Source organism: Palaemon carinicauda, chromosome 3 (assembly GCF_036898095.1).
Source record: "Palaemon carinicauda isolate YSFRI2023 chromosome 3, ASM3689809v2, whole genome shotgun sequence".
Taxonomy (NCBI): Eukaryota; Metazoa; Arthropoda; class Malacostraca; order Decapoda; family Palaemonidae; genus Palaemon; species Palaemon carinicauda.
This window is the reverse complement of record NC_090727.1, coordinates 38,423,727-38,438,608: the sequence shown is the minus strand read 5'-3', so window position 1 is coordinate 38,438,608 and position 14,882 is coordinate 38,423,727. Positions and strand designations below refer to the sequence as shown.

Sequence of the window (14,882 nt, the reverse complement as noted above, 5' to 3'; positions counted from 1 at the left end):
CCCCCTACAGGTGGACACGCGGGGGGATTGCCACTCCTAGTGTTTACAACCTTTGCCGCTTCCTCTAGGAGTTCTACCTCCCTTAGAGGACTTGCCGCGTTTCTTGTTTTTCTGCTGAAAGGACTGTGGCTTAGACACGCTTGCCTTAGCTGTTGGAGCCTGCTTAGGTGTCCTGCGAGGCTGCTGTTGACGTTGTTGTGGAGGGGCTGGAGGTTTATAGGGCCGAGATGTCAGGGCCCTTTGGAGGAGAGAGTCCTGGTTCGACCTCCTCCACCTCTCAGCCGACTGCTCCATGTCACGAGGCTCCAGTAATTCACCTCCAAAAATAAAGGAGTGTCTGAGCCTGCTGACGTCTGCAGTGGGGATCTTCAGATGGAACCTCTCGGACACTGAATCGCATCTTTTGAGGACCAAGTTAGCCCACAGGTTAGTGACCTGGTGGGCTAGAAACTCAATAGAGCGAGTGCCCGAGAGGAGGAAGGTTTCCAAAGCCTTCCTATTGCTCTCCTTGTACAGATCCTCAGATCGCAATAGGATGCCCAGAGACCCAAGCCAGAGATCAAGCCACGAAGTTGCCTGCATGGCACTCTTCGCGACTTTTTCCATGTTTTGGGTCTCCGACGCCGCAAACGTAACCTGCCGGGTAGAGAGCTTCTCAAAAGAAGTTCCCTAAGCTAGTTCCTCCACGGAATGATGGAGTGGAAGAGACATGCAAGACTCCCCGTCGATCTGAAATACCTCCTCTGTTGGACTAGAGGAGGAGGGAGGAGTCTGAACCCGGCAGAAGAACGTCCTGAGGAGGCCAGACCGGAGAACTGAGCTTTGACTTTGTCCCTGGCACCTTTCACCCCTTTAGACCAGGGCAAAGCCGCACTAGTCTTGGGGGGCTTCTGGACACCAAAGACCTCGTCAAGCACGGTGTCTTTCCCCTCGCGAGGGGCTGTGTCCGGGTCCTTGATTTTGTTGAGCTCCCTCATCAAACCAAGAACCTGCCAGAACGCATGTTCTGACTCGCTGTGCTCTCCTTTTGGTGGACTGGCAGCTAAGTCTCCCATCCCCAAGAGGCCTTCTTGGGGAGAAACGTGGACGTCCTCCCTAGGGATTGCTGGTTCTTGACGAATCCTCGACGAAGATTTCGGAACAGTCTTGGTGTCCTTCGATTCCCTCCTGGAAGGAAAGTAAGACTCCAACACAGACGCCCGAGGAGGGACCTCTTCCCGTGCAACCTCTCCCCTATCCGGAGAAAATTCCCCCCTTGGTGCCAAGGGAGAATTCTCCGAGTCAGAGGAGTCCCCGAGGACGAGATAAACTCATCTACAGGAGGGGGTGGAGCTGCAGAGGTTGGAGAAGGAGAAGGGGTCCGGCTGATGGGGTTCCTGGAGACCAGCTTTTCCCGGGGAGGAGTCACCACGAAGCCCACTCCTTTCCTTTTCTTCAACGGTGGAGAACCCATCACAGGGTCCCGCCCCTGATCAGTGCTGGAAGGCTTAATAGCCTGGACCACAGCATTGATCATGTGCGGAACCATGGTAGACGGGTAACTGACGCTGTGTCAGCAATCCCCGCTGAAGAAAAGGGTCTCTCGCGAACCTTAGGAGTGGTCACCACGGGGCCTTCCTGAAAAGAAAAAGATGACTGCCTAGACCTCTCTGCCGATCTTTCTTGTTCTGCCGTTGTCCTCCTCTTGCGCGGAGGTGAATCCTGGGAACACCTCCCAGGAGAAGCATCCTGCTGAGAATCCTTGCGATCCGTATGACCCACACGGGCAGGAGCAGTGCCGCGCCCGGGAGAGCTCGTGAAAACAGTTTCGCGCGCGGGCGAGGTAGCGCGATAGCACGTAGGCGAGCGACCTGTGGGTGAGCGTTCGCGCGTAGGAGAAAGGCGGTCATAGGGCTGCGAGTGATGGCGCGCATGCGCAGGTGCACGCGCGTGGGAGCGTGCAGGTGAATGGCGCGCAGGAGGATATGCACGAGATCGAGTAGGAGAGCGTGCATATGAACGCGTAGGAGAACGCTCCAGAGAAAGAGCTGGCGAGTGACCGCGCGACCTCTTAGGAGAGTGCTGGTGATGGTGGGAGGGAGAAAGATGTCTCCTAGAAGACTTAATCTCCCTCAACTGGTGGCGCGCAGATCTGTCAGTGATCGGGGCGCATGAAGGAGAGGCCCCTTCTTTAGAGCCCGCAGGACCCACAGCGTGTTGGCGTGAAGGACGAGCTGTAGGAGATCGTGGGCGTGAGTGAGCCAAACTTAAGAGGCGCTCAGAAATCGAAGGGCGCGCAGGGGCAACTGGAAGCGCAGGAATCGACGCGTGAGGCAAAGGTGAACCCTTGCGAGCGTCTGAGTCAGAAGATCTCGAGGGGGCTGGCGAGCGTGGGCGCGCAGGGCGTGCAACAGGCACAGGCACTAGTGCGTGCTTGCGCGCGCGCGCAGGAGAGTGACGGTGCGCAGTGCGCCCATCAGGAAGTTGTTGCTTCTCAGGCTGGGGGCGCCCTAAGGAGAGCTGGCGAGCAGGGGAGCTCTGGCGAGTAGGAGATCGCTGGCGCGTTGGAAGGCGTTGCACCTTCTCTGGATGTGTAGGAGAGCGCTGGCGCACAGGAGAGCGCTGGTGCGCAGGAGATCGCTGATGCGTTGGGGAGCGCTGGTTCTTCACAGGCTGAAGAGCGCAGCCAGAAAGGCGCTGGCGAGAAGGAGATCGCTGGCGCGTTGGTGAGCATTGACCATCCTCAAGATGAAGAGCGCGCCCAGGGGCGCGCTGGCGAGCATGATAGCAGGAGAGCGCCGGCGCACGGGAGATCGCTGGCGCGTTGGAGAGCGCGGGCGAACAGGAGATCGTTGATGAGTAGGAGATGAAGACCTACGCTCAACTGCACGCAAGCACGCAGGTGCGCACACAAGGGCCAGGGACTTAACCCCAGAGACCTTTTCCCCCGAAGGAGACGGTGCCTGTAGGATTACAGGTGACGGCAGCACTGAAGATCTGGCAGGAGAAGGGGATCGTGAACGATCCGCAGAGAGGTCAAGGGATGTTGTAGGTATGACCTTCTCCTGACGAGGTAGTTCCTCCGCAGGTGGAGGAGAAGGATACCCAAAGAGGCGCCTCTTCACCCCTTGATATGGAGAAGGGAGCCCCCTCTCTCGCAGAGGCCTACGGGCCTTACGACGAATGCGACCCCTGGGTAAGGAGTCAGGGTCATCGGTCCTTCGAAGAGGTGTCTCTGAAAGCGCGCTACCCCGGGGGGGAGACGAGCTCGCAGGAGAGACCGGAGGCGCCACCCCTCCCTCTGAAGGCTGTGCGGAAGGGAGAGGTGAGACTTCAGCAACATCTGAGGCAGCAGGTTCAAGGATTTGACTTGCCACGTCAGAAGGGGCAGACAAAACAGCGTCGACAATGTCCGAAGGAAAAACCTCCGGAATTACCGGTGACTGTTTGACTGCAGCCCCCAGCTACAACAAGTCAAACAGGCCTTCCTTGGAGGGAGTGCCCTTAAGCCCCAAGGAAGCCCAAAGCTGAAACAAACCATGGTTAGAAACAGTACAGTCGAATTCATCAAAATATAATAAATCCTCCCCCGGGGGAGGAGAGGGAACAACCTCGCTAAGGGAGGCCACGCCCTCTCCACCACCCCGAGGTTGGCAAAAACCACTAGGGCCTGCAATCTCACTCGGCGGTTTCACAGGTGAAGCCGGATGAGGGAGACCTTCGGAGGAGGTTCGGGCGGCGCAAGGAGAATCCCTAGAGACCTCCTTCTTCAAAGTCACCTTCGAAGGAGATCGGTCTCTCTTGGGCTTCTTCTTGCGCCTACGGCCGAACTTCTCCCACTGGGAGGCAGACCACTCCCTGCCCTCACTGCACACATTTTCCTTATCACACCGTTGACCACGGCAAAGGGGGCAAAGGGCGTGAGGGTCCGTCTCCAAAGAGGACATAAAAGTCCCGCACGGACGATTAGGAAGTCCAGGGCTAGTACGCATTGTTAGAGTCGAGGCCAACTTCACACACACTAGTTAAAGAGAAAGCAGATATATTAAAGGCTGTCAAGCGAGGGTGAGAGCAGTGACGTCTGATCATCACCCGAGCCAAAAGTGAATAGAGCTATTCACAGTGTGTGAGGGGGGAAGAGGTAGCTAGCTACCCCTTCCCTACCCCCCGCTAATTAGCAAGGGGGGAGTTAACCCTCGTTAAAATTTAATGGCTCGTCATTTCAGCTCTGCCAAAATAATACCCCATGTAAATAGCGTGGTTTGTATTAGGTTACGGAACAATTAAGATTTAGGATTAGTGATAGATTGAGGTTAGCTTAAGCATAAGAGAAGGCTAACAAGAAGGTTGTAATTCGTAAGAGAATTATAGTAAACTCCGTCGTAGAAATATCTAAGATGGAGGAGGAGGAGGGTGGAAGAGAGCGCTGGAGAAAAACGCGGGAATGGTACTATAGAATATCATCATCATCATCATCATCTCCTACGCCTGTTGACACAAAGGGCATCGGTTAGATTTCGCCCGTAGTCTCTATGTCGAGCTTTTAATTCAATACTTCCTCCATTCATCACCTACTTCACACTTCAAAGCCCTCAGCCATGTAGGTCTGGATCTTCCAACTCTTCTAGTGCCTTGTGGAGACCCAGTTGAAAGTTTGGTGAACTAATCTCTCTTGGGGAGTGTGAAGAGCATGGCCAAACCATCTCCATCTACCCTTCACTGTGGCGGGATGTTGCAAGGACAACCCCCACACCCTGAATCACGCTTACTGACAATGGTCTCCACAAAACAAACTTTCCCCTTACGTAATCTACAACCAGACTCTTAGACAAAAAGGACGAAATTGAAACCAAACATATCCTTAAAACTATATTTCCTTACAAACTAAAACGCTCAACATAAACAAAAACACACTTATCAATAATCATACACTTAACACAAAACAGGCCTTAATCATACCACCATTCAATTAAACCCTCAAAATAAATAACGCTTAATAACTTACAAAACATACAATAAACGTAACATAATTCAAATAAACCAAATTTAAACCCTAACAAAACTTAAAACTAAACCGCACTACCAATATGTAATTCTGAGTGGACACTTTCGTCCACACAAGGCCAACAGTCTTTTATAGCCAAAAAACACAACTCTGCAGCAACCGGACCGCTGAAAAATGTTAATGCACAATTGCACTTATCATCATCATCGTCATCATCATCATCGTCATCATCATTATCATCATCATCATCATCAATACGCCAAACCAATTCCTTCAACCGGGCGGGGTCGTTACAGCATCTATTTCATCGAGATCCACAGAGCAATCCAATCAGGTCCTTAAACAATCCAGGTCATCAATAATTCATTCCAAATCTGAGCAGTCGTAACAAATTCCTTAAACAAGCCAGGTCGTCAACAATCACATTCACATAAATTTCTCCCCAAAGGAGGAATCACGGCCTGCCAAAAATAAAGAAAGAAAAACACTTACGAACACTTCTAGCTAACTGAACTATCGCACTATAATCAAAGATAAATAATAAATTGTTCCTATCATTCACAATCACGACAAGCAAAGATAAACAAAACTGTACTTACTTTGAAAATCAAAAAAACACTTCCACGCTGGTCGAAAAATATATATATAATCCAGCGTTCACACAACTGACTCAGGACGCAGTCAATCAAAAAAAGCATTCGCTCCGAAACATTCACCCCTGTCGTAACCTAACTAAAAAATGTAAACAAACAATCTCATTTAAACCAACAGTCTTTCTCACCACAAACGATCGTTAACCTAACTACTTTCGCTCGCTAACACAATATCTCTCTCTCTCTCTCTCTCTCTCTCTCTCTCTCTCTCTCTCTCTCTCTCTCTCTCTCTCTCTCTCACAGGATTTGGCAAAAACAAAAAAATAAAAATAAAGCAAAAATAAATCCTCCACATTCCTCCCCCCTTACTTTGCCAAATCCTTCTCACACAACACTTACATTATTTTTTTCATAACCCAGTCGCAGTCGGGAACGGGACCTCTACTCCGAGTAACTGGGCCTCCATATACTCTCTCATTCACTTCTTCCTTATCACAATCATTCGCTACATTAACACTATTCCTATCTAAATCCCTATCATCTAATATATCATGTACAATCATATCTACCTCGTTCTCATCTGGCCCTATAATTACACTCATTTCTGTAAACAGTTCATCCATTTCATCAAAAACATTCTCAACTTTAGTAAAAGATTCATTCATACTACTAATCATTCTCCTATCTCCCACTCTCGCATTCGTCATCCTTTCTTTTACATCACCTAAGGAAAAGCCACACACACTATAGGTACCATTCATACTCAGCCATGATTCATCTGTATTAACACATTTATCTTCCATACACACTTGCACATTTACACCCTTGTCATACTTATTTCTATTCTCACTTTTACTTATAAAATTTCCCCTTCCTTCATCTTTACTTAAAGCTCTTGTATTCTTCCTTTTCTTATATTCTACTAACACTAACTGTTTACCTTCCAGACCTAAGTCCTCATACATACTAGGTTCACCCTTGTTCCTTTTCAACCATTTACTCATCCTATTCTCTTGGATATACTCAGGTACCTCTTTCCATTTACGCAACTGGTTGTGGTGGGCCCTAATTTTTTCCCCAATACCACCCACACACAACTTACCCAAAACGTAACTTAATCCACTCGAACCAACTTCTAACACCTCATAGGGACCTTCAAATTTATCACGCACCTTATTTACATTCATTCTACCCTTTTCAATTACTTCTTTCATCACTCTTTCACCAACTTTAAAGCTTTCAAACCTCTTATTTGCTTTCCTCCACACATCTCTATCATCCTCCGACACACCCAACCTCGGTCTTATTATTTTTTTCAAAATTTAACACAAACTTACATGGAGACATACCCGTACTCTTATGCACTGTTGCATTGTAAGCCCACAACGCTCTACCAACATACAAATCCCAATCATTACCACATGTACTCATCATTCGCAAAATTTCAGTTAATGTTCTTACAGTCCTTTCAGCCAACCCATTCGCACTTGGCATATAAGGAGTCGAATACACATGTTCAATACCCCATTCTCTTAACATCTGCTCAAACTCCCATCCAACAAACTCAGGGCCATTATCACTTAACATTCTCACAGGCTTACACACACACATCGGCAACATCACTTGACCAACCATTCTTGCAACAGTCTCGCTCCGTTTATCCTTGATGGGTATTGCATAGGTAAATTTACTCATGTGATCAACCATAACAATCATTCCCACATGTCTTCTCGCAGTCACAGGCAACGGAACACAATCAATCACAAACATCTCAAATGGTTCTTTCATACGTAATCTCAAAACAGGCGGATTAGCATGCACTCTCTGATACTTCCCTTTCTGGCAATCTTCACACGTAGTCGCTACATCCTTACATATCTGACTCAACCCAGGTGTAAACAATCTCTCACGCATGCATTCCCATAATTTATTCTTACCCATATGCCCATATCTGTCATGCACTAACATACACATACTTACTGCTGCATGCATTGGAAACACAGGAACATATATATCTTCATCCATTCCTTTATGTAGAAAATAAACAATATTCTTACACACAATAAGTCTCTTACTAACTTTCTTATACACCTCTAAATCAGACGGCCATTCTTCTACCTCAATACTATTCAACATACATTCACGTAACCTTTTAATTTCCTGACATTCATCTTGCATTTCTTCCACCTCCTCTTTAGTCAGTAGATCATCCTCACTCCTCGTAATATCAACCATGCCAACAAAATTCGCCATAAATACACTATTATCTTCTATCACAACTACTTCACATCCATTCTTCAGAAGCAAACCACTACCAATATCAACTGATAAATCATGCAATCTTAAAAAGTCAATTCCTATCAAAAAACAACTAGGCATCTCATTCTCTCCCATTACAATAAAATTATGTTCCACCTCCATACTTCCCAGTTTTACTTTCAAACGCACTTCTTCCCAAACTAGCAAACTTCCTTTACCTATCCCATGAATTCTCACACTCGTACATTGCCGTTTCACTTCCCAATTGTACCGCTCTATTTCCTTGATAACAGACATATTCACTAATGACACTTGTGCACCTGTATCAATTAAACTACAGTATTCATTCTCATTTATACCCACATACGTCATCATTCTTCCTTTTACACCATGCATACAAATGTTTACTCTTCTATCAATAGGGTCATCCTTATCACACCCATGGTCATCTTCGCTATCTTCTATGCTCATACCACTCTGATTCAAATCACTCGGACAATCCTCCTTCTTACTCAACAACTTGCAACATCTTTCATTACATTGTAACCTCAATATATACTCCCTTTCAGTCTCTTTATTTGCTCGGTACTGCATCGGACGATTCCACCCAAAATACAAATAAACAGTGACACCATATAACATACTTACTACCAACAATACTTTTGATAACAATTCACCCTCAAGCATACTATCCTCCTCCTTATATGCCATTTCTTTCGATACTTCATTCCTAACACTCATTCTAAGCTCATCTATACTAGCAGGTATATCCCTATTCAAACCCTTCAATTTAACCTTATTTAACCCACACAAAATACATTTATACACCATGTCATCCCCTTCAAAACTTTGTACCACCATTAAATCTTCCGGCAACCTTTCAAAATTACTATCATTCTCGCTACTCTCTTCTATCTTACCATGCATTCTTGACATCGCATCTGCTATCACGTTCTTACTCCCAGGTACATATTCTAGCTTAAAGTCAAATTCATTCAAATCCTCTATTGTCCTCGCAACTCTAGCATTCACAGACTCTTTCCTAATCATGTACACTAGGGGCTGATGGTCAGTACGCATAATAAATTTCACACCATACAAAAATACCTTCAACGCTTTCACGCAAAACCTTATCGCAGCCAACTCCCTTTCAATCGTGGAATACTTTCGCTCAGCCTTATTAAATGCTTTACTTACATACGCTATCACTCTCAACTGTTCATCTCCGTTTATTCTTTGCATTTGAACCAAGCAACCGCCCATACTAATCCCACTAGCATCCGTATATAACTCTAGCATACTCGCATGTTCACTATAATCAGGAAAAGCCAAAGTGACGTCTCTCGCAGCCTCTTCTTTCAAGTTTTCAAATGCTTCAATCATACGCTCATCCCATTTCAGTCTCGTACTATTTCTCTTACCTGTCCACTCATTCAAAGGCTTCCCTATTCCCGAACAATCTCTGACAAACTTCCGACCAAATTCAATTAACCCAAGAAACCCTCTCAACTCACGCACCGTATGAGGACGTGGAAACTCTCTCACCTTACTCACAAACTTTTCACTCTTCCTTATACCCGATTCACTCACCACATGCCCAAGAAATTCCACATCCCCGGCCAACCATGTACACTTTTCAAGCTTAACTTTCACCCCAACTTCTATCAACCGTTCTAATACTGCTTCAAGCAACTGCATGTGTTCTTCAACAGTCTCACTAGCAATCAAAATATCATCAATAAAAACAGTCACCTTCTGTCTATCAAACCCAGCCAAAACTACATTCATCGCCCTCTGGAAGGCAGCAGGCGCATTAGCAAGGCCAAAACTTAATCTTTTAAACTGATAATGACAATTTTTACTTGAAAATGCCGTAATGGGCCTGCTCCCCTCTGCCAGAGGCATCTGGTAATAGCCCCTAACTAAATCTAACTTTGTAAAAACTTTCATACCATGCATCTTATACACACAGTCAGACACTACATTCATCGGAAAACGTTCTTTAACAGTTACTTCATTCACCTTCCTATAATCAATACACATCCGTAAACTTCCATCCGGCTTTCTTACAGGTACAATAGGGCTATTCCAGGCACTCTCACTCCTTTCTATTACACCCATTTGCTCTAACTCCTGGCACTGCTCTTCTATTTCTCTGGCAATAGGCAGAGAAAAATGTCAGGGACGCTGATATATGGGGGTATCATTACTAAGAACTATCTTAAATTCAGGCAGCTTTGATCCCCCACAATCCTCGTCACCGCGACTCAAAACTCTCCGTCTATCCCATAACATCCTATACAATTGTTCCCTTTCCCCCTCACTTATATTCTCATCTACATTAATTCTTTCTTTCAAACTTTCATAGTCCCAATCGTCATCCGGCTTTATCTTACCCGTCATAACCCGTCTCAATTTAACATACCTTTCATCCTCTACATTGACCAACGTATACATACAGCCCATGCAATCACCCTCACGTATACCCCGTATTCTCTTCCTCCTTACAGTCGGCAACAAGCTCACATACACCTTCGGCTCCTGCAAATTCAAAATACCATCATACACATGCACACTTGCTTTCACCAAATTACTTGCTTCCGAACCTTCCACTACATATTCACAATTGTCACTATTGGCAATTCCCAGACTATTCGGCCATGCAACTTTTACACTGACAACCTCACTCGCATCTTTTGACAATTTAACACCTTCTTTTGCTATTAACGGCACACCTTTCCATACCTTCGTACATACACTACCATCTTCATTCAAATAAAATTCCCCACAAAATTTACCCTTAACTTTCATCTCTATCATATTTACATTAGGATGTACAATCATACCGCATTTTTTCAAGAAGTTATAACCTAACAACACATCGTATTTGTCATTTACTCCCTCAACCACATAAAAATCATTATCTTCCATCATCAGCCCCCCAATCATGACATTTTCACGCAACTTTCCTTGCACAGACATACTTAAATTACCGATACCTTTCACTTCACCTTTACACCCCCTAAATTCACACACATCCCTTACCTTATCGTATGCATTCCTAAACATTAAATTGACACCACAACCAGTATCAATCAGACCAACTAGCTCTATTCCATTAAAATTTACTTTTGCACTCATGCAGTCATAAGCTCTTTCGCCCATCACGTCTTCATGTAGTAAACCTTCACGAACATGCATCACATTCACTCCGCACACACTCGAGGACTCACCCAGCTGAACCCTCTTACACTCTAGTTTCCCGAACATCCTGGCTGATTTACTCCCTTCTTCCTACATACCCTAGCTACATGCCCATCTGCACCACATTCAGTACACTTACCCCGTGGCTCCTTGCACATTCTAGCATAATGACCATCCTTACCACAATTACCGCAAATCACATTTGTACGATTACTCCGACATCCACTCGCTATGTGCCCTGTCATACCACACCGATAACATTTTACCCCTTTCTCTTTCTTGCACTCGCTAATTCTATGCCCTACCTCACCACATCCAAAACAAGCACCAAGAGCCCATCTACATTCATTCTTCTTATGTCCTACTTTCCCACATCTATAACACTTCTCTTCACGGATACAACTACCTGACCTATCTTGCGGCGCACTAGCACTCCTATCCCTCCAAACCTGATTCCCTTGCCTGAACCCTTCATTTGTCCTTACAGGTATTCCCACATTACTCGCCCTAACACTCCTATCTACTACACTATCAGCTACCCTCATCGGTCCTCTCATAACAGCATCTCTAAAACTAACAAATTCTGGCACACTTTCCTCCATTCCAGTTCTTACACTCACAGATTTACTTTCTTTCATACACCTATCCAACTCGTAATCCTCAACTATCTCTAAAATATCATCCCATTTCAATCTTTCTTTCGTCCACCTCATTTTCTCCTTCCGTTTCAAATTTACAAACTCAGCAACATTCTCGGGTACAGTAGCCAAAAACTTCCTCATTAACTCCTTATTCTCATTTATACCTTCATCCCCATACTTCTTCCTAGCTAAAGTTTCCAACCTACATACGTACATTGATATCGCTTCTCCTGCATTCATCCGTGCTTCATCAAAATCATTCTTACGCTTATACTTAACACTCCCTTTCATACGTTTTACCTGCTCAATTATTCTCTTTTTCACACTTTCATAATCAACGTCCCCTACACTCATTATCACTCCATACATCGTCAACAAATACCCAGTCAAATATTCTCCTAACTCCCTAGCCCAAACTCTTTTACTATCACCATACTTATCCTGACAATACCTCTCATACTCCTTGAAAAAATCATATACATCCCTACTGCTATGCTCATTGAACCTTTCACACCGAGGTACCTCTCTCATAAACACAGTCTTACACACATCACGTTCATTCTCACTGCTATCATCACTGTCTACTCCCCTGTTACCTTCTTCCTCATTTGAATACAATGAATCCACTTCCACACTTAAATTCCTATCCTTAACCATTCCCTTCTTACCCTTTTTCTTACTTACCACTTTCACCCATTCACGATCGTCCTTGCTATCAGCCTGATACTTTTTCTTCTCTTTCTTCACATCCCTTTTACCTTTCCTTTCATCTTTCCTCTCACCTTTCTGTTCATCCTTACTATGCCTAATTCCCTTATTTTCAATATCACCATCACGGGGTACCTGCGGAGGTCCTCTTGTGTTGTATACCAAGCTAAATGGACAACCTTTGTCAAATGGTGTGCCACTCAGAACCTTCAGCCCTTGGATGTTGCGGTCCACAACATCGCAGACTTCCTAACGAGCAGCGTTAGGACAGGTGTTGCAACTTAAGGGCATCAATCTAGGGACCTCACGTCACATCTCGATGCTCATCAGGAGTTTTGAGCAAACTTGTGATCCCCTCACCTCAAGGGTTCCCCAGTGGGATGTAGCCAAAGTCCTCAAGGTCCTTTCGCGTCCTCCCTTCAAACCTCTAAAGGATGTTTTAGACAAAGATCTCACCCTCAAAGCCATCTTTCTACTAGCCCTGGCCTCAGCGAAACGAGTGAGCGAGCTCCACGGCCTGTCTTTTGAGGTATCCCAATCGAAAGGGTGGAAGGACATGACTTTTAAGTTCTTGCCGGAGTTCGTAGCAAAGACCCAGAACCCTGCAATTGCGGACCCGAGGTTCGAAGAGTTCTCTATTCCAGCTATTCAAATGGAGTGAAATATTTTGACTTTATTTCTCGGCGTCTTTTTCTATTTACTTTTAAAATTTCCAAATCAACTATGTATCGATGATCTGGTCGTAAATCGGAGAATTTATCCCTGAAATATAAAAACATTTTGAAATTATTTCCAGGATTTTAAGGACTCTCGATAAATGTTTTTCTATGGCGAGTTGTGTCAGTTGATGAAGTCAGTAATTCATAGTTATATATAGACAGTATCGGACGGTAAAAAGAGCCAGAGAGTCTGCCTGTTAATTAAGAATTTCCATATCAATTCTATCATAAATTGATGGTGTGTGGTCGATAGTTTAAAAGATATATGATTTTTATCCCATTCCTTTAATGTTGTTTTAAGACATTAGAAAATGCTCCAATCAAAAGTTTATTTCTTTTTATAGCGCGGTGCTGTTTACCTTATGAATATTTTTGAACGATTATAATAGAGAAGAAACTAGTTTTCTATAGAAGCTTATTTTAACACATACAAAGAGGCTGCCAATTAGAAGCATCCCGTTTTAAAGGAAAATATCCATTGCAAATACAAAAGAAAATAATTCTCTCTCTCTCTCTCTCTCTCTCTCTCTCTCTCTCTCTCTCTCTCTCTCTCTCTCTCTCTCTCTCTCTCTCTCTGTATGTATGTATATGTACATATACGTATGTATATATACATATAAATATATATATGTGTATATATATGTATGTATATATTTATATATGTGTATATATACATATACACACACACATATATATATATATATATATATATATATATATATATATATATATATATATATATATATATAATAATAATAATAATAATAATAATAATAATAATAATAATAACACAGATTGATCTGTGAGCATCGCGTAAAGTCCTAACAAGTTTTCCTTGACGAATCTTCTTCCTTTAACCCCAAATTAAAACCAAAGCTGCTTAACAAACTTGGAACCAAAGATTAAGCTGAAGTTTCAGGAAATCTTTTCCTCCTGAAAAAGGTTCTCGAATGAAATCTTTTATTCAGTTATACTTTCAAAATTTATTCAACTTTGAATTTACATAGACATAGACATTCAAATACACACACACACATATATATATATATATATATATATATATATATATATATATATATATATATATATATTCAAATAAGCCATATATATTTTTGATATATTAATGTCTGGATTCTCTTAACAACCTCGGGATCACAGACCCAGGCGAAATCTCACAAAGACAAGAGCTTGGCTCCGGCCGGGAATCGAACCCTGGTCGGCAAGCTTATATAGACAGTGACTTAACCCACTTGGCCACGAACAAAGGTTGTTAAGAGAATCCAGACATTAATATATCAAAAATATATATGGCTTATTTGAATATGAAAAACACGTAAAAATGTGCAAAATTTATCATATATATATATATATATATATATATATATATATATATATATATATATTATATACTGTGTATAATGCATAAGCATATTGTATTTTTCATTTATAAAGGCAGGCGATATATTAGCTCATAAATTGTCTGCTATTTTCACAAGTTAGCAACAAGAGGTTGATGTTCGTGTTTAACTTTTTGCGTAATATTTTCCTATTTTACTTTAATTTTTGTTTGTCTTGGAGATTTAAAAGTAAATTTAGGAATTGATTTTGCCTTTAGTTCCATCACTGGATCAAGGCTTGTTAAAGTCATAGTTTTGTCCTTTTCAGAACCTGTGTTTTACGGTTTCAAATCATGATTTACAGTTTTGTCAAAACTTTCATTCAACGTGACAAAGAGTCTTCTTGTCCAACTCAGTTCATCGAATTCTCTTCATTA

The 14,882-nt window shown here is 43.5% G+C and overlaps 1 protein-coding gene across 1 annotated transcript; it reads right to left on the bottom strand.

The window, feature by feature from the left end:
- Nucleotides 1–1,512: 1,512 nt before the first annotated feature.
- On the bottom strand, nucleotides 1,513–12,514 carry LOC137631464 (neurofilament heavy polypeptide-like). The gene is made up of 4 exons (XM_068363230.1): nucleotides 12,464–12,514; nucleotides 2,787–2,942; nucleotides 2,191–2,694; nucleotides 1,513–2,061 (listed from the first exon to the last, which is right to left on the bottom strand). Exons 1-4 carry the CDS (start codon nucleotides 12,512–12,514, stop codon nucleotides 1,513–1,515), a joined length of 1,260 nt encoding a protein of 419 aa, XP_068219331.1.
- Between the last annotated feature and the right edge of the window lie 2,368 nt (nucleotides 12,515–14,882).

Bases quoted from the DNA above. Each gene is read 5' to 3' on its own strand.
- LOC137631464 (XM_068363230.1), bottom strand. From the start codon at position 12,514: ATGGTGATATTGAAAATAAGGGAATTAGGCATAGTAAGGATGAACAGA. The intron at 2,943-12,463 runs GTGAGAGGAAAG...GTAATCCTACAG, and splicing joins TAGTAAGGATGAACAGAAAG to GCACCGTCTCCTTCGGGGGA. The intron at 2,695-2,786 runs GTGCGCCGGCGC...CCAACGCGCCAG, and splicing joins CAACGCGCCAGCGATCTCCC to CGATCTCCTTCTCGCCAGCG.